Genomic DNA, 19,255 nt, shown 5'->3' on the forward strand with positions numbered 1-19,255 from the left:
AGAAAAACAGAAATTCATCGAAAGGCACCTCCGAGATGCGGATAATATTGAAGATTAAACATAGCTACAACGCTTGGTATTGATTCGATATTATCAACATCAACAACTTATAAAACCAGCTGCATTTTTTCCATTCCAACAATGGCTAATCAAGAGGACCTATTCTATGTGTTGCATATATACAAACGTTCGTTTCTTCATCACAGATCAGTTCTGACATACCGATTCAAGAATCTTGTCTTCAATTCCATCTCTTGGAATTCTTGATGCCTTTCGATTTCTGTTTGGCAGCTTGGAACGCCTGCATCTTCTGCTTCTTACGAACCTCCTTCTCCGCCTAGACCAGACGACGTATATACATGCGTGTTAGGGCAATGTTGAAGAACCTTAAATGAGTCGAGCAAGATTAGGGCGAAACTCTTGTACCTTAGACATCTTGGATTTAGCTTTTGCTTTCGGAGACTTCTCCTCAATCTCCGCCTCTCGTTCAAGCTCCCTCTCTCTCGCTTCAAGATTCTTCTCCAAATAATACTGTCGCCATCAAGAAAGTCACCGTGTTATTAGATCTCACAACACAGTTTTGTTCGGGGCTAAAAATGGAAACAGAAGGAAAAAACCAGGACTCACGTTGTAGTCTCCTGCGTAGTCTTGTAGAGTCCCATCTTTGACTTCCAAGACGCGGTTCACAATCTGCTTTATGAAGTATCTGTCGTGTGAAACTGTGATAACGGTGCCTTCGTACTCATTTATCGCCTCCTGATAAAACACGAAAAAAAATCAAGCTAGAGAAACTGGAAAAGATTCTTGAGGCGGGAAAGGAAGGGACGAGGAACCCCACCTCGAGCATCTCCTTTGTAGGGATATCCAAATGATTGGTCGGCTCATCCAAGACGAGAAGAGTTGACGGTTGCACCATGAACTTGCAGAAGGCGAGACGAGCCTGCAATATGAGGAAAATGTGATGCTATAGCAACAACAATTTTTGTGAACAGAGCATTCATATACAATAGCAAATCATGATATGGGAAAGAAGAGGGAACAAGCATTCTAACCTTCTCACCGCCACTTAGAAATGAGACCTTCCGGTCGAGCATATCCGCCTTGAAGTTATAACGGCCCAGTAGACCCTTTATGTCATCAAGCCTCCAGTCTTCTGCAACTTCAGCGACAGTTTCTAGCACGGTTTTGTCCAAATCAAGCGCCTCCGCCTGAAAAACAAAACGAACATCTCCAATCAGCAGAAGAAAGTGGAAAAAAGTGTATAATGCGAATTCAAGCAGTGCAGGTGGCGAACCTGATTCTGCTCGAAATAGTTTGGTAACACATTGTGTTCGCCAATCAGAACTTCCCCTCCGTCCGGTGATTCCATGCCCATAATCAGCTTAAGCAGTGTACTTTTTCCACACCCGTTAGGACCAAGAATCGCGATCTTTTCTCCCCTTTCAATTGTTAGATTCGCATTCTTGAACAGAACCTGGTGACAGCAAAGATACATAGGATGGCTCAAATAAAAATTATCAAAAATTATGACCTCATGTAAAATACTTGTAAATTTTCTGAGAGAGAGAGCAGAGAAGAGGAAGAAAATACGAGTCCCTTTCAAGATAAATGCAAAACTACTAAGAGAGCACTATAATAAGCATTTTCATTTCATATCGAGTAAGTTAAGTACCTCGTTCTCAAAACCAAAGTCGAGACCTTTTACTGTCACGACAGATCGGCCACTTCTTCCACGCTCCGGGAACCTAATCTTCATTTGCTTCCGAATGAACGGTTTCTCAACTTGTTCCTCATCCTGGAGTCTTTCCAGCTTCTGTTGCCGCCCAGATTTTAAAAAGGATAGTGAGAAAATGATATATATAAAGACAATACAAAATAAAACAACTCTTAGTTCGAGCTTCAGCAGAAAGCGTGTTATGCATCTCTAGAGGGCCGTGTATATATAGCAAGACGAAACAAGCATATCAAAGAGAGACCTTTTCAGCAGTAGAAGCACGGCCAGCATTTGCTCCGGCACCCAACCTACTTATAAGGTCCCTCGTGTGTTCGATTTCTTTCTGTCGTTTCTCCCATGCTGCAAGCTGAGTTTCGACCCATGCTGCCTTAGCAACGATGTAGTCTGAGTAGCTTCCTTCGAATGTTCTGGAAACTCCCATATCAGTTTCTACAATCTTCGTACATAACTGATCAAGGAAAGCCCTGTCGTGGGATATGATGACCATTGGCACATCTTGCTTATTCAGATAGCCCTCTAGCCATTCGATTGTGTCAAGATCAAGGTGATTTGTCGGTTCATCTAGAAGCAACAAATCCGGATCCTGCAACATCACGTCGACATATGATCACGAAAGATACAGTTTCAAAACCATGACAAATAGTAATTACACGATCATGCAACACAGATGATCTCACACGGTCACACCAATAGTTTCAAACAAGAAAAGATAGTAATTAGCAGCGCACATCAATCTATTTCTGAGTCTAACAAAAAACAAAGTTGCAACAGCTCCAAACAATTCATAGATACATTTTAAAGATGCAAAATCCTCAACCACAAACAATCAAATCGATAATTCATTTCCACATGCAGCAGAATCTTTGAACTAGCTAAAACCAACTCATCAAAACATCGAGATTCAAAACCTATGATTCCTCGAGCACGAACAATCATATCAACGGTTCATTTACACCTGCAGCAGAATCTCTGAGCTTAGCTAAAACCAACACATCAAAGCATCAACATTCAAAAACTAGAAATCCTCAACTACAATCAATCAAATCAACAATTCATTCACACCTGAAGCAGAATCTTTGAAACAGCTAATCCAACTCATCAAAACATCAAGATTCAAAACCTATAATTCCTCGCGTACGAACAATCATATCAACAATTCATTCACCTGCAGCAGAATCTTCGAACTAGCTAAAACCAACACAGCCAAAGCATCAACATTTGAAACCTATAGATTCTCAACTACAATCATCAAATCAACAATTCATTTATACCTGCACAAGAATCTTTGAACTAGCTAAAACCAACACATCAAATCATCAACATTCAAAACCTTTTAACAATTCAACTACAAACAACCAAATCAACAATTCATTCACGCCTGCAGCACAATCAAAGCACCAACATTTCAAAACCTATACATAACAACCGTATCAACAAATTCAGTTATATACCTGCAGAAGAATCTTCCCAAGTGACATCCTCATCTGCCATCCTCCACTAAAGGATGCAACAAGCCGGTCCCCATCTTCGGGTGAAAACCCGAGGTCAGGCATCAGCTTACTGATCTTCACATCCACCTCATCCAAATTCACAGCTTGTGCCCTCCTCTGCAGCAGATCAAACTCATCCAAAAGCCTCCCCATCAGCTCCAAATCATCAACCGACTTCTCTATCGCATTCTGCACCTTCTCCAGCCTCTCCGCAACCTCCATTTCCTCCTTGAAAGCGCTCAAGAACTCCTCCTTCACTGTCCTCGTCGACACCACCTCGAATTCCTGGCTCAAGAAAGCAATTTTCATGTTGCTCTTCGCCTTGATCACATTGCCCGAATCGGGTTCCTCCAAACCCGCTATAATCCTCATTTGGGTCGTCTTCCCCGCGCCATTAACGCCCACTAGGCCAACTTTTTCCCCCTTTTTCACCTCCCAATTGATGTCCTTCAACACGGTGACGCCCTTGTAGCTCTTGCTCACGTTTTCTAACCTCACGCCGGAAGAAATTGAGGAGGCGCCGGTGGAATTCTTGTTACTGCCGCGCTTGTAGCTGATCTCTGAGGCTTCCGAGGTGCTTTCTGATAAAAGGGATTCTATATCTTCTTTCTCCTCCTCGAGGGTCTTCGCCGAGGTGGATGCTTCGGTGGCGATGGCTTGTGATTTTGGGGAAATTCGTAGCGGGTTTTTGAAGAGATTGTTGTTAGGGCTGATTGCAGTGGTTTTGAGCGAGGAGGTAATGGTGGTGGTTGAGGAGCAATGGAGGGGACGGAGAGCCGCCGGGAAGGAGTGAGAGAGTGGTGCTGCGCCGGCGAGGAATGTCGACCGGAGGTCCAAAAATTGGAGCTTTGATGCCAAGTCCATCTCTCTCTCTCTCTCTCTGACTTGAATGTGCTGTAATGGAGAGTGTGAAATTTGATGTATTCAATAAAAGTTAGTGTTGTTGTGGTGTTGGAGAGAGGTTTTGGAGAGAGAAAGCTGCGTTTCTCACAATCACTCTGTGGCGAATTTCTCTCTCTCTCTCTGCTTCACAGAGGAGTTGGAGCTTACTATAGAGGACGAGAAGACGTCATCACTCCAAGGGCAAAACTGTCATTTCCATAAAAAATGGAGATTTAAATATTTTTTTCGTCAGAAGAAAACAAATATTTATCTTTTTCTCATATGAGAAAATGAATAAATAGTTTGGTATAGAAAAAGTATATTACTCGAAATGGAAATATTGTACCAATTGAATTTTACTTCATTATTATTATTATTATATTTTTTTTGATTTGGAGAAGTTGGGGAGAGTAGCAGTGGGATTTGAACACGGGACCTCATTGATTACACATAGGAAATCACACCTATTGATATCTTCTTGGGGACTTTTACTTCATTATTATAAAACAGAAAGTAGTAGTATATGTTAATTTATGGATATTGAAAACTGCTTAATACTTAGGTCTCAATTCTATTGTCTTTTCAAGCAAATACGATCATTATTAGATAATATTATTCTTTCTTGTTGATTATTAAAAAAAGTAAGTAATCATATGAACCATCGTTCGAATTAATTTGTGAGACGCTGACGATTAAAGGTTATGTTGATAAGATATTTCTTATTCAATTAATAAAGTCGAGGATTCAAGTTATTTAAACTTATATCTAATGATAATAACCTTGCATGAAAAAATAAATGGTTATTTGCTGATTTAGGATGACGTCATGATTAAATTAATAGGGTGTATTTATTTTATGGTACAAGAAAGAGATAAAATAAAGTTTATTTACCATTTTATAATTCGTTTAGACATATTACTAATTTTGAATATGTCATATTTGGGTAGCATGTTTTTGTTTGGACAATGTATAATTTTATACTATGTTTTATCTCTTTAGTTATGATATAAAAAGTAAAATAAATAAATTATCATTCTAAATAAATATATTAAGGAAAAAATAAATATATCATGTATAAACACGCTTTAAAAGAAGTGTGGGGAAATTTGATTTTTCTTCCAAAATTATTTGTTTTGGAGAGGGAAAAACGACAATTTTGGGGCCTCGGCAAAATTATGTGGATGATGTAGATTATAGATAAAGTATTTTTGTGGTCTAAACCAAATTGTGAGTAAGCAAATGATTGCAACCTCACATTTTATGCCATGTGTACAAAGGGATTCGTACATGGTGCATCGACCACTCGTATCTATGGAGATATATCATACATTGTCACATTTGATATTTATTTGTCATGTTTCATTTAGTCGTAAGGGAATGAGACGATGTGTTTGACATATTGTAGAAACTTGTTATTTGTTATAGATGTGAAGTATATAATAATTATAATTATAATAAATATTAATTTACATTACTAATGATATATTACGAAAAATAAATGTAAATTATTGACAAAAGATATTTATTTCTATTTTTTAATAGGCATAGATTTGTATGGTGTAGATGTGAAAGAGGACTAGTTGAGCTTGAGACATAGACACCATTTGAGTTTATTTTTCAATGTAAAGACTAAAGACAATAAGAATACCATAAATATCACTAAATACTACTAGTATTTTTTATTGTTTGCCACACAGTATAGCCACATTTTTTCAGTGTATCGAAAAGACTAATGCTAAATAGCCACATTGTGGCCACCCACAATTCACTTTAATAGAAAAATAATAATTTATTTAACTTATTTTTAAAAATAAAAATAAGATTTAATTATTTTATTGTATTCTCTACATTATAGTTATTTTTTTATAATTTTTTTGTAACTTTTTTATTTTTATTACAAAATAAATTAAAAATAAAAGTTGCAAAAAAAATTACAAAAAATAACTATAATGCAGAGAATAAAATAAAATAACTAAATCTTATTTTTATTTTAAAAAATAAATTAAATAAATTGAAATTTTTCCTATTAAACTAAATTGTGGGTGGCCACAATGTGGCTGCGTAGATTTATTGTATCGAAAAAGGAAAAAAAAAATCCAAATAAAAAGAGATCACATTTGCTTCTCCTTCTATGACATTGAACTTCAATGCTTATAGTTAAGACGCTGAATTGGAGCAAATATAACTTTTTTAAAGTTTGGAAAAAATAAAATATATCAAGGAAAAAAATTATTGTGCAGCGCCCACGTTTATGTATTTTTTTTTTTTTGAGAAGCACGTTTATATAATATTAATTTTTAAAAAATAAAATCGAAATGCAGCTTAGAAGTAAATATATAATGCGAGACAATGGTTTTTGGAATATAAATGGATAATCCTAAAAAATAAATAAGTGAAACAAGACTATAGTTTGGACTTTTAACCCAATATTATCTAAATGTGTTGAAAGCCCAATATTGCAGTCTATGATATTAATTCGATGTATGATTTAGGCCTGTGGCCCAATGCGTTTGGACTTTTTATTTTTCACTTTATAGCTAAAAAGTTTTGAAAAGACGATATTAATATATACTTTATTCAATTTTTAAAGACAAATATATGTGCAAGGTATATAATTATATGAAATTAAACACAAAAAGAGAAGTTTAAAGTCTTCTCTCCAACCCTCGAATATATTAGGAGATCGTTAAATAACTTAATTTGAGCATCAAGATTGTTGCATGTTTGTCTGTTCACATTAGTAAAAACGAAATTGCAAATATTAAATTAACTGTGAATAGATGGAAGTACTTGGGGAAAAAAAATAGGGCTATTAGCGTGTAAATACACGAACTTTCAGCATTTTCTAGTTTTTCCCACGAATTTTATTTTTTGAATCTAAATACACGAATTTAGTGTTTTTCTTATTTTTCTCATGACAAACAATTTCAATCAAATTAAAACTGATTTGGCGTCTATGTGGCCTATTATTATTTAAGTGTCATATACATGTCAAAATTTTAATTTCTATATATTTTTTTATAAAAGATGAAATAAAATTAAAAGAGGTACCTTCTCCACCCACTTCATAAAACAACAAAAACTCTTAAAAAGCAATAAAGCCATATAATTCATCCCATTCTTTGCGTAAATAAACACAAATTCTTCAAACAAAAAAAAAAAACAAAAAACAAAGGTAAACTCATTATTCTATCAATTATTGTTGACATTCTCTGCTAATTTCTGTCAATTATCTCCACTCTCTAATTTATGTATTTAATTGGGGGTAGAATTAGTCTTCGATAAACTTAGCCCGACAGTGTTGTTAGTGGTCCGAAGGCGTCAAAGTCGGCTGGAGTAATGGCGAATAGGTAGGTTCTTAATCACCACTTATAACTATGACGGTCATTCCACGTCAGCAGCTCTGGCGACCACGCTAGCATCAATTTGAGGAAAAATAGAAATTTTGGGAAAAATCAGAAAAACACTAAGTTCGTGTATTTAGCAATTTATCAGAAGAGAAGGTAAAAAAAACTTGAAAAATACCATATCTTTTGTAGTTGAAAAGAGTATTAATAACATCCATACATCATAGATCTAACTTGAAAAAAATTAAATATAAAATATAACATGTAAATGTAACGAATAAATCGAGCCAATTGTTTTGTACATTGGGAACAACCGTATGGTAGGATTTGGTATTGGGGCATGCAATTTGTTGATCTACTTTTTATTGTTTCTTTCAATTCCAGTTCACATAGCAACTATGGGATTATCAACATCTATTTTGTAAGAAGATATATTGATTTCCTCAAGAAAAAGAAAAAAAATATATTGATTATCTTAATTAATAGGGAATGTTCCTTTTTAATATACTTTCTTATTCTGCATAATTGAGGGCACATGGACACGGCTGAGTTTACACAAAAAAACAAAATATGGTATGCTTTCTGAAATATTCCATACACTATTCCAAAATGATTCTGCATTTATTTAATTATTTGGACAATATATCATTTATCAATGGCTCAATGCATCATATTTCAATGTACTTATGGATTTATTTCTGTATGACAATCATGTCCAATGTTCAATGCTTTACTAAATAAATAAACTTTACCCTGCTTAATTAACCTCACTCTTCGTTCTTCCTCGGCTAACAAGTTAACATTTTTTTTCCTAGAGTATCTTTGCATCAATCTCGCCACAACATATTTTAAATTTGAATAAACTATCCATCAAAATTTTTGGAAAAAATATTTTTCTTAAATATACGACGCAGTTGTTCACATAAGCATCTCCCATGCAAAATCACATATCCTAAAAGATCACAATATGAAACGTGTGTTAGAGTGATAAGATTTATGAGTTGTATAACTACAATTTTCATCTATACTCGCCGACCTTAATTTCTTCACTCTTTCCTTCTCTCACACAACACATATATAGAAGCAATTGTACCTAAACACACATTTTTAAAGAATAAAAAATTACAAAAAAATAAAAATAAATCATTTTTGAAGGATAAAAAATTACAAAAATAAGTATAATATAGTAAAATAACTTTTTTATTATTTTAAAAATAAATTAAATAAACATTTTTTTTATTTAACTAGTTTGTGGGGTGCTCTTTAACATGAGTGTATATAAATAGAGTGAGAGAGGGATAGGTAGGCTAGGTGGTGTGAGAAAGGCAAGTGGCAGTGGTGGTGCAGAAAAACCGTGTGAAATTCCAATGGCATCCCGTGTAGTGCAGTATCCCTTATCTCATAAACTTCCACTTCCTCCTCCTATATATATATATCCAACACATTCTACAATCTATATACTCTCTCTTCTCTTTCCTAATTTGAATTTTTTAGCTGTTTTCCCTCTTCATCTCTCTACATTCCGTCATCATTGTTTCTCATCCCAAAAAAGTCTTCTTTTTAGCTGAAAGTCAATTTTTCTCCAAGAAAAATCCAATCTTTTTTTCTCGGTCAAGCGAATGGACCACAAGGAGGTAAAGGGCTTTTCTCTTTCAACTATTTCTCTTCATTTATGCTTTACTTGAAGATTTCAGGGAAAAAAGTTTGAATCTTTCGTGAATTCCCAATTCAAAAATACACATATGTATAGTGTATGTAGCTTGCAGAAAATGGATTCACTTGAGTTTATGTCTGAATTAAATGCATCGTGTTAGTTCTTGCTTGAGAGAGAGAGAGAGAGAGTGGGTGACAGAATTGTGTTAAACTTGATTTTCTGCTTAAACTTTCCTGTAAAGATGTTTTTTTTTTTTGTTTTTTGAGTTGTTGAATTCATATGAAATAGAAATTTTATACTATTTAATTTTATTATTTTAGATCTATGATGTTATTTAATATAATGTTGAAATTAGGCGTAATCGAAGTATATACAAAAAAATAATTGTAATCTTGAGTAAGGTAATAAGGAAATGAATCTTTTGTTAGTTAATGAGTCCAAAATCCCTGACCCAATCAGTATCTCATTTCATTTCATGTTTAGAAACTTTGGAATAATATTAATACCTACATACATTCTGATGCAATATTTCTTTTTTCATGCTACTTTTCCAAACATGGAGAAACTAGGAATAGGGTAGAAAGAATATCTTAGACAACAATCTTGAATAATAAGGGAAAGAGTCTTTTTGTTAATCAAAATGAGTCCACAATAATTGTGCCAATCAATATCTCATTTCATTCTTTTCCCTTGTAATAACAAGTAATTAGACGAACACACATCTCATTTCATTTTTACAAACTTTGGAATCATATACTATACATTTATGTTTCTTCAAAGTTTTCAAACACGGAATGAGACTCGTGTTTGTGAATGCAGAGGAATGCCCCGTGGCTGTCCGTCCCACAGTTCGGGGAGTGGGATCAGAAGGGCGTGATACCGGACTACTCCATGGATTTCTCGAAGATCAGAGAGATGAGGAAGCAGAACAAGATGGATCCATCAAGGGCCAGCATTGGGAACGAGGAGGAGCTCATCTCTTCGACAAGAAGCTCCACCTCCGCTCACAGTCATCTCCGGAGCTGCCCTCCAACTGTATGCCCTCTCGTTCCCTCTTCAACATTTTGCGCATTCCTGTCCGTTTCACGTTGATACCAGATACTCGTAGTCGTTACTCGGGAGTTGCTAGGGTTTGGGGCATCACAACACACACATTTTGTGCAAGTTGAGAGCTTTGTTGTTAGTTGAAAGTTGATGTGCTTTGGTGAAAGTTGAAATGGATGTGGTTGGGGAAAAGAGTGGGGGTATTTTAGTCATTCTTTAATATTGCTGGGGTTTAATTTGGGCATCACAACACACACACAACACATTTTGTGCAAGTTGATAGCTTTGTTGTTAGTTGAAAGTTGATATGCTTTGGTGAAGGGGGAAATGGATGTGGTTGGGGAAAAGGGTTGGGGGTATTTTAGTCATTTCCTAAAAAAATGATGTGGTTGGGGTGGAGAAAAAGAGTTGGTGGTATTTTAGTCATTTCCTAAAAAAATGTATATCTTCATTCATTTATTTTGGTTGGATCACATTCATTTGGGCCGGCATGATTTTGGGCCTGGCTTAGGACTGTCCCCGTCCGCCTGAAAAATCTAACTTTTAGTAAAAGCCTAGATTTCGGGCCGGTCGGACCGTGCAATTTAGACTGGACCGGCCCAAATTCTTCTTTTAGCCCGATGGGCTAGGGCTGGCCTAGTTGTTTGACCACAATTGTGGATAATAGGGAAGAGATTTTTGTTTTGTCTTAATGGTATGATAATAGTAATACCTAAATGATTATGATATTTTATGCCATTGTGTTATGGAGTAATAATCGTGTTTCATGTTGATGTTTGCAACAGGGGAGGAGGAGCTTCTTCAGCTACTTCAACTGCTGTGTCAAAGCCTGAACATGATGCAAAATTGGTGCTTTCTTGTGATAACTATTTTGATTATGTAATTCAAGATTTTATCACTCTACTGTACCACAAAAATTAAATTTAACGAATTTAACGATGAATTTATCGGGGTTTCTTTAGCGTTGAATTTATCATTGAGCGTTCCTGCAATAATAATTATGAAGCAGTGAGCTAGTCGCACAATAAGTTTGAGAATTTACCATCCATGTTTAATGTAGACTACTATTTTTACCACAATGATTAACTAGGTGCGCATACCACCAAATTGATACTGCTTCAGTGCTATGTTATAATCGAAAATCATTAGTAGTAACATTCACGGTACAACTGAATTTCTATTTTCATTCCTCTCAAAAAAGAATATTTATTTTGATGGATGAAAACTAAATTGGATACAAATATAAAACTTTTGATGACCCGGGTTCGATCCCTCTTGGGAGCGAATTGGAGATTGGAGATATAAGGTGGATTTGGTGAATGGAGAGATAAGGTGGTTCTTGGTGTGAATGGAGGAACTAATTACTAACATCTAACATGACTTTGACCGATAAAAAAAAAATATAAAACTTTTGAAAAGAAAAAAAAAAGTTATTTATATGGTCCAAATTGGAAATCCAATGACCATCACTAATTCGGATTCGGATCATCTATCCCGACATTTTGGTGTCCAGTCCTTGTCCAATTACTATATTAGTAAAATAAAAGTTGTTGTACAATAAATTCCAATTAACACTTATTACAGTTGCAAACAATTGAAGCTTAAAAATTGTATACCTAGGGCTCGTTTGCAATATAATAGTGATATTTTTTATCAAAATATTTATTAATTTATTAGATATTAATAGTATTATATTTGATAAGATATATATAAAAAAAATTAGCTATCACACCTCTTAGATGTACGGATCATTTATATCATTAATTTATAAAGAATTTTGATTTTTGAATCAAACAATATATTATGGTGTTATATATAACAATTACTATCATCTTATAAAAAGAAATTTAAATGTAAAATTATTTTCACCCTTTTTAGATATCAATCCTATTTAATAATTCGCACAAGAAATTAAAATTAATGAAAAAAAAAATTGAATCAAGATTTTTTTAGGGATTTTACATACATGTTTATCTCATTTGGTTTCGATTTTACCAACCATTACGAATGGACACGTGAAGTTTAATGTTTGAGTAGAATATAAATACAACTCCATTTCAAAAGTTGACAGGATTTCTGTTCTGAGGCCACCTACCCCAATTCTCGTCTCAACTACAACCGTCGTTTGGATTTCTGGTAGGTAGAAGCTTATGTTTCACTCTCACCTTCATCCCTTCTTCGATTCATTTAGTTATATCTCTGCTTTCTTTTCATTCACCTCTACTTGAAGGAGAATAGATAATTTGGTGCGTCGAATTGTTTGGCAGGTGGGCTCTGTTTATTTTCCATTTCTGATGTTGTTTGTCATTTGGGTTTTTCTGAGCTGACTTGTTTTTTTCGATTACATGTAGATTAATGGTTTATTTGGCGTGAATTTCTTGCGATTTGATCAAATGGGATGCTAAAGATAGGATCTTTTTTTAGGGGTTTTAGGTCATGTTTTACTATTAAGGTTATTCCTGATTGAAGCCTATGTCATTTGCAGAAGATCAACTCAAAATTTGTTGCTTATGAGTGAAGTTTTATGTCATTTTGCAGAAGATAAGCTCAAATTTCGTTAATAGTGGCTTCGTTTTCTTGGAACTGTGATTTGATTTTTTTTGGTAGGAGTGATAGAACATGGAGGCTAGAGTTTCATCATATGGGTTTTTTTTGAGCTGCCTTGTTTATTCGATTTTATGAATATAAATGGTTTATTTAGCATGAATTTCTTGCGATTTGATGAAATGGGATGCTAAAGATTGGATATTTTTTTAGAGTTTTTAGGTTATGTATTACTATGAAGGTTATTTCTGATTGAAGTTTATATCATTTGCAGAAGATCAACTCAAACTTTGTTGTTTAGGAGTGAAGTTTTTGTCATTTTGCAGAAGATAAGCTCAAATTTTGTAATAGTGGCTTCATTTTCTTGGCACTGTGATTTGATTATTTTGGGAGAAGGAGTGATAGAGCATGGAGGCTAGAGTTTCATCAGGCTTGCAATTACCCAATTGGGTAAACCCGGAAAAGATTGCAAGAAAACCGGCTGGTTCTTTGCAACTCCTCCGAAAGTATGGGGGGCAACGGTTGTATCATATGCCAGTTTCTCGTTTTCCACGTGCTAAAGAACGATTGCATGGATTTGTAACTTTGAAGGTCTCGTGTGTTTCTGAGAATCGTCAAGGTAGGTAGTGAACTCACTAGACATACTCTCTGATGGTTTTTGTGCTAATTTCACGTGGATATTTGTTGGTGGTTTTCTTATTTGACTTCATTATTGTAACATTTAGTTCTTTTTTTTGTGCCAAAATATTGTTATGATTTGTTCAAGTTCCTAATTTTTCAAATCGTGGTATCAACCAGTGATTGGTGTTCCAGACCGACTGAACATTCGAATAACATGTAGCATAATTTCATTTCAAATTCATTGCTTGACAACCCACTACTGGACTTTTCAGCGTCCTTCACTTCCCAACAGAAATTACCTTTGTCGTACTAATAAATGTCCTGGTAAAATGTTGAGAGCTCGTCTGAACCATGGATTTTAGTTAACAAAATTCATTGTTGGATTTGGGAAGTAGTAGTATGTTTGACTTCATTGTCTATGTGCTGCTTGTTCTCTATGTAAAACTTCTGGGTGTTATTCGTTGCTTATTGTTGGTGGTCATGTGAATATTCATTTCTCGCAAGTCATCACACATGCATAACTGTGTCATTGGGCAAATGTGTGCGGATCCACTCCTGCATTTGATCCCAATTATATATTTTCTTGTTTCATTGTTGTAGGAAGATGTGCACTTGCATAGATATAAACATGTGTGCATACGTATATATATATATATTAATATATATGTGTGTGTGTGTGTAAGGAACGTGGACTAAAATGCTTGCTTGCTATATTTTTAGAAGTTTTTGGTTTTTTTCCCCTCGTTCAACATATAAAAAGAAAGAAAAAGCTTGATCCATCAACTTTCATGCAATGACGGCACACTAACATCTTATGGTGTTCTCTGTTTTCAGCTTCAGTGATGGAATTTGAAAGTTCTACAGCATTCCTTGATGAATCAGATATCATAAAGGCAAGTTCTTGCGACATTTTCAATGCCCCTATGCGCGAAATCTTTTTAGTTGCAAACAACTGTCTTGAGTTGTATTCATATTAGATTAAGCTTTAAAAATATGGCGTGTTTTCGATACTGGGAACTCTTGAATCAGATATTGATTCAGTGCTGCTGCTGTGACAGAATAAAGCTGAAGAGGTTGAACCAAATCTAGATGGACGTTGCATATATCTTGTTGGTGGGTGAACATATCGATTATTTGAAAGAAAAAAAAATCAGCTGCTTAAGTTCATTTGCATTTCAATTGAAGTTTTTCATATGTTGCAGGAATGATGGGATCCGGGAAAACAACGGTGGGCAAGGTTTTGTCAGAAGCCCTTCGATATTCCTTTCTTGACTGGTTAGCTCCTCTTAACACTTCCAAAAAGAAAGGACAGCCACGCACACACACAAGAGGAAAACTCAGCAAGGATGGTTTTGTAGCAATTTAATGATTTGGTTGTTTAATTGAAGGATATATATGTCTTGTCAATGATTTGTTTCTCGTCGTTTTTGGCATCCCACACTGCAAATCATGCCATACCTATCTCTAAGCTTAGACAATGTTTACTGTTTCAGCGATGTACTAATAGAGGAGGCTGTTGGCGTAAGTTCTGTGGCAGAAATATTCAAGTTACATGGCGAGAGCTTCTTTAGAGATAATGAGGTTAGCCAGCACTAAACTGTAACTTTTCCTCCTGTAAAATGGGTCGTTCCAGACCCTTACAACAAAAATAACTAGAGATTTTTTTTATTTGTCTTCTTTCAACCCTTGACAATGCATCTATTGCCCTTAGAATGCTCTCTCGTCTCGTGTTTCCGTGGCTGGTATGCGTTAGCAAAAACAGAAGAAATTATTTATTGAGCATCTTATTTTCGGAATTTCCTAAATAGTTATACCCCTTTATTCCTCTTTTGCATGTCTGCATCTCCTAACGGATGCAAGGAAAATTATGTCTACTTACAATGGAATTCTTGATTGTTTTTATTAAAATGGTTTACAAGACTTGTGAGGGGATATATTGTCATGCTGAGTGCTAACAAGTTAAAGACTTGAAGACTCAAATCCTATCCATCGTCACTGACTTGTGTTCGAACTTTTGATTTTTAGACTGAAGTGTTGAAGAAGTTGTCTTCGATGCATCAGTTAGTCGTTTCAACAGGTGGGGGTGCAGTTGTACGGCCAGTCAATTGGTAATAATATGTGAAGTCATCCTGTTCTTTCCTTTCGTGCGATCAATTTGATACGATTCATAGTGTAAACTTCGTTGGTTCTTCATGCTAGGAGACACATGAGAAAGGGTATCAGCGTTTGGCTGGACGTGCCTTTGGAAGCCTTAGCTCGTAGAATTGTAGCTGTTGGAACTGGTTCTCGTCCCCTGTTGCATCATGGAGATGGAGATCCATATACTAAGGTAGGGTATTACTTTGTCGATTATACAGAATATCATCAAGAAAAGGGTCAATAACGGAAACTTGTCACAATTCACTCTCAATTTTTGTGCAGACTATGAAGCGATTATCTAGCCTTTTTGAACAGAGGGGTGAAGCGTATGCCAATGCTGATGTGAGAGTTTCTCTTGAAGGTAAGCTCTCAATGCACACAGCTCTCCTTTGCTATTTCATGTTCTCAGAATTTTGCTAGTTTTTTGACAATATATGTGTTATAATAGACATGGCAGCCAAACTTGGATATGAAGATGTATCCGATATTTCTCCAACTGCAATTGCGATTGAGGTCTGCTTTCCTTCTTCCTCTTCTAGTTTTGCTTCATCATTGGCTTGCGTGTTTGATAAATATGGCTAACATGTAACGTTGCTCGTCTCCAGGCACTTGTAGAAATCGAGCATTTCTTGACGAAGTAGGTAAGAAGTTATCGTCTTGGGATGGTGTATAGTCGGAGTTGATATTTGGTTGTGTAGGAGAGTGTTGTGTCGATTTTTCAGCTGCTAGACATGGCATGAATAAATGTGGAAGAACTTGGGCTCCATCATCAACTAGAGTTTCGCTCATGTTTGTTGTAGTGAAATAACTAAAGTATTGCCTTTTCCTTTTTAATTGTTATGAACTCGTACCTCCATTTTTTAATTTATCTATGTTGATTGATTTTTTGAAGTTTGCAGATACTGCAAACTATTCACTGCACCGAACATATAAAGTTACTACATTTGTTGAGAAATTAACGATACTTAAAACATAAATGAATTTTTCGTCATTCATGAAATTCAAAATTAAGTGTTGCATTCATCTATCAAGATCATACATCTACCGTAGAATTTGATAATCGAAGAACTGTGAATTTTTACAATAATTAAGGGTTCTCGTTTGAATCATTTTCTGTGAGCAATAATCTAAAAATTATTACATTATTGTATAGACACAACACAAGAAGAGGAAATACAGAAAAACAACAAAACTTTGTGGAGATCAACGTATTATTAGTACAAAGATATCGTCATTTCTGGTCGAGATGCTCAATGGCATAGACAACTTCACTCCCTTTGGGATGATGGCAAAAAGTCGAGAGCCTTGCGCTCACAGGCTGCGCACTTGCTGGAGTCCTTGATCAGTTCAAGATCTTCAGCACGAACCACTCGAACAATTCTCCAGCTACTCAACCACATTCACATGCATTCGGAGATTTTTCTTCCCTCCAATTTAGATATTGATTGTTCGTTCTCCACCTGAAGCATCGTCATTCTCATGATCCTTCCTCCAGCCTGCCTACACAAGAAAATTCCAGTAAAGCTCTAGTGTCTTTAACTCATGTTTTGGCTTATAAATTCTGCCTCTAACTGGTTGTCGTAGTTCTTTATATGTTCTTTAGGAATGAAGACCATATTTCCAATATCCCAATGTATATTCACATACAGTTTTGTTTTATAAAAGATGGTTACAATATATATCCCATTCATTCTTAAATATTTGAGATGTTTTGGAGACTCCATACAAATTAAGTGATACTGTAAAATAACTCGGTACTCTTTATTTAGTTTTTGCTAAAACATCAAACATTTAGTGCAAGAGGGAGTTTAGCGTTTCGCCCAATTTATGCGACACCTAAAACTGCTGTGTTGTTTCTAACTTGTCAAAATTTGGCCTGAATTAAGAATTAGACATGCAATAATAAACAACTACTCAGTTGGCATGGGTGGAGTGCAGCTTGTATTCAAACATAGCATATATGCAAGGTTCCCAAATTTCTAATTTTAGAACTTATAAAAGATAAAGAGTTTATAGCATTAAGATGTTTAGCTCAGTGTTTAATCACTAACTCGTATCAAGTCCTACAAAATCTTAACACAGAATCAATATAAATTACTACAGAACTTCTAAAAAGAAGATGAAACAGCAAAAAACTAAAATATACGAGCAAAAATAGATCATAAATCGAAGAAAGCATATAGCCTGCCTAACCTTATCATTCAATCTCCGCATTGCATCTCTCTTCGCCTCAATCAATATCCACCCTAAATCCTAAAACCTAAACCCTAAACCCATCAAAACTCAACAGCCAAGCAATGAGAGATCGTAGCCCCTCTAGGGACGACAAGAATCACATCCAACCTCAATATTGCGCCACTCAGACCTCCATCCGCATCCCTCCTCACCTCAATCTCCGCACACATTATATCCACCTCTTTCCCATTTCCTTTCCCTTCCCACACCACACACAGCTTCCCATCCAAATTCACCATTGTCGAACTGCACAAGAACTTCGGCAGCCCTTTCTCCACCCCTCTCAACTCCTTCCACACATCCTCCTCCACATCATACCCGCGGATCTTCCCCAAATAATCGTAACAATACAGCACATTGTCCACCACCGCGGCCCGACCCCTCCACCCTAAATCCAACCTCTTAGGCACATTCCCCCACCCCCCGCGGCCGATGTCAAGAACGACACCACCTCTATCCGCCATTGCGTAAAACCTAGTCCCAATCATCGCGCTCGCGTGCATCCACTTATCCCTCAGCTCAATCTCACTCGGAATTGCAGCCCACAACCCCGTCTCCGGATCAAAAACCTCCGCCCAGTTGATCGATCGCGACCAATTATCGACATTGCACCCGCCCATCACATATATCTTCCCATTCAATTCCCCCGCCGCGGAAAATTCACGAGCTACTCTCATTCTACTCCCCATCTCCCAATTATTTGACCTACAATCGAAGATCCAGACATTATTCGACGGAATATCGCTAATTGAGCCACCAATTACGTATATTTTGGGGCCCAGAGCTAAAATCGATGATCCGACGGGGTGCTGGGGGATTGAGGGGATGGGGGTGAAGCTGCGTTTCGAATTTTGGGGATTTTGCTCGGAATACCAGTTGAAAGAAGAATTGATCCGGAGATTGAGGTAGAGAGAGGATTGGGATGTGCGGAGGAGGGATCGGGTGCGGAAGAGCTCGGGCGAATTGACGACGGCGTGCCACGGTTTTGAGACTAGAGAGAGAAAGGGGTGGCGGAAGCGCGGCACTCTGGCAATGATTTGGATTGAGATATCGTCCGGGAAGTTCTGGATTAGTGGCGGTGTAGGCGGTGGAGCTGAGGTTGCTGAACTGGCGGCGGCGGCGGTTTGCTCCGCCATTGAAGATGCGACGGAGAGAGAGAGAGGGAGTGTGAGAGTATTTTTTGTAAAGATTTTTTTTTTTTACTTTGGGGGAGTTGGGGAGGGGGACGTTACATTCGGATTGATTTTTTAGATATATATGGAGTTATGAAACGTGATTTTTAAAATACTTTTGTGTTTTTGTCTAATTTATTTTCCTAAATTGCAATCAAGGAATTAATTTTAGAATAATTTAAACAATTTTTTTTTTAGAGTCATAATAATTTAAAGGGGTAATTGCCTGTAAATCCATAACGTTTACTCGGAATTGGTTTTTGCTCCCATTTTCGAAGGTGTGGCCCCTAAATACATAACCTTTTATTTTGTCTCGTTTTTCTCCTGTCACCGGTTTTTTCTTACGCCGGCGCCGAAATTACACCGTGGCAGCCGAAATTGACAAGGTGGCA

The 19,255-nt window shown here is 36.2% G+C and overlaps 3 protein-coding genes across 12 annotated transcripts; 1 reads left to right on the forward strand and 2 right to left on the reverse strand.

Annotated features, from left to right (window-relative positions):
- Window positions 1-13: 13 nt before the first annotated feature.
- On the reverse strand, window positions 14-4,311 carry LOC130993773 (ABC transporter F family member 5-like). Its single transcript, XM_057918813.1, has 9 exons — window positions 3,187-4,311; window positions 1,977-2,318; window positions 1,673-1,813; window positions 1,295-1,474; window positions 1,053-1,208; window positions 839-940; window positions 628-756; window positions 427-531; window positions 14-337 (listed from the first exon to the last, which is right to left on the reverse strand). Exons 1-9 carry the CDS (start codon window positions 4,087-4,089, stop codon window positions 242-244), a joined length of 2,154 nt encoding a protein of 717 aa, XP_057774796.1. The 5' UTR covers window positions 4,090-4,311; the 3' UTR covers window positions 14-241.
- Window positions 4,312-12,086: 7,775 nt separating this feature from the next.
- On the forward strand, window positions 12,087-16,343 carry LOC130994206 (shikimate kinase, chloroplastic). 9 transcript variants are annotated; one of them, XM_057919243.1, is made up of 12 exons: window positions 12,227-12,288; window positions 12,383-12,419; window positions 12,971-13,315; window positions 14,152-14,210; window positions 14,376-14,430; window positions 14,520-14,592; window positions 14,811-14,898; window positions 15,343-15,425; window positions 15,517-15,646; window positions 15,739-15,817; window positions 15,905-15,969; window positions 16,062-16,343. In XM_057919243.1, the coding sequence occupies exons 3-12, from the start codon at window positions 13,105-13,107 to the stop codon at window positions 16,095-16,097; spliced, it is 879 nt and encodes a 292-aa protein (XP_057775226.1). In that variant the 5' UTR covers window positions 12,227-12,288; window positions 12,383-12,419; window positions 12,971-13,104; the 3' UTR covers window positions 16,098-16,343. The 9 variants fall into 9 exon arrangements, with proteins under 9 accessions (XP_057775241.1, XP_057775223.1, XP_057775232.1 ...); XM_057919260.1 differs by having other exon boundaries at window positions 13,023-13,315; XM_057919254.1 differs by adding an exon at window positions 12,504-12,604 and having other exon boundaries at window positions 12,228-12,419.
- A 138-nt stretch (window positions 16,344-16,481) lies between these two features.
- Window positions 16,482-18,939, reverse strand: LOC130994100 (F-box/kelch-repeat protein SKIP6). Of its 2 annotated transcripts, none has more exons than XM_057919143.1 (2): window positions 17,650-18,939; window positions 16,482-16,952 (listed from the first exon to the last, which is right to left on the reverse strand). In XM_057919143.1, the coding sequence occupies exon 1, from the start codon at window positions 18,825-18,827 to the stop codon at window positions 17,733-17,735; it is 1,095 nt and encodes a 364-aa protein (XP_057775126.1). In that variant the 5' UTR covers window positions 18,828-18,939; the 3' UTR covers window positions 16,482-16,952; window positions 17,650-17,732. The 2 variants fall into 2 exon arrangements, with proteins under 2 accessions (XP_057775126.1, XP_057775120.1); XM_057919137.1 differs by having other exon boundaries at window positions 16,482-16,956; window positions 17,650-18,932.
- Window positions 18,940-19,255: the final 316 nt, after the last annotated feature.

This window comes from Salvia miltiorrhiza, chromosome 1 (genome assembly GCF_028751815.1).
Source record: "Salvia miltiorrhiza cultivar Shanhuang (shh) chromosome 1, IMPLAD_Smil_shh, whole genome shotgun sequence".
NCBI lineage: Eukaryota > Viridiplantae > Streptophyta > Magnoliopsida > Lamiales > Lamiaceae > Salvia > Salvia miltiorrhiza.

Bases quoted from the DNA above. Each gene is read 5' to 3' on its own strand.
- LOC130994206 (XM_057919258.1), top strand. From the start codon at position 13,105: ATGGAGGCTAGAGTTTCATCAGGCTTGCAATTACCCAATTGGGTAAAC. The intron at 13,316-14,151 runs GTAGGTAGTGAA...CTCTGTTTTCAG, and splicing joins TGTTTCTGAGAATCGTCAAG to CTTCAGTGATGGAATTTGAA. The intron at 15,970-16,061 runs GTCTGCTTTCCT...GCTCGTCTCCAG, and splicing joins CAACTGCAATTGCGATTGAG to GCACTTGTAGAAATCGAGCA.
- LOC130994100 (XM_057919143.1), bottom strand. From the start codon at position 18,827: ATGGCGGAGCAAACCGCCGCCGCCGCCAGTTCAGCAACCTCAGCTCCA.
- LOC130993773 (XM_057918813.1), bottom strand. From the start codon at position 4,089: ATGGACTTGGCATCAAAGCTCCAATTTTTGGACCTCCGGTCGACATTC. The intron at 2,319-3,186 runs GTATATAACTGA...GTGATGTTGCAG, and splicing joins TTGGGAAGATTCTTCTGCAG to GATCCGGATTTGTTGCTTCT. The intron at 757-838 runs GTGGGGTTCCTC...GTGTTTTATCAG, and splicing joins CTACAAAGGAGATGCTCGAG to GAGGCGATAAATGAGTACGA.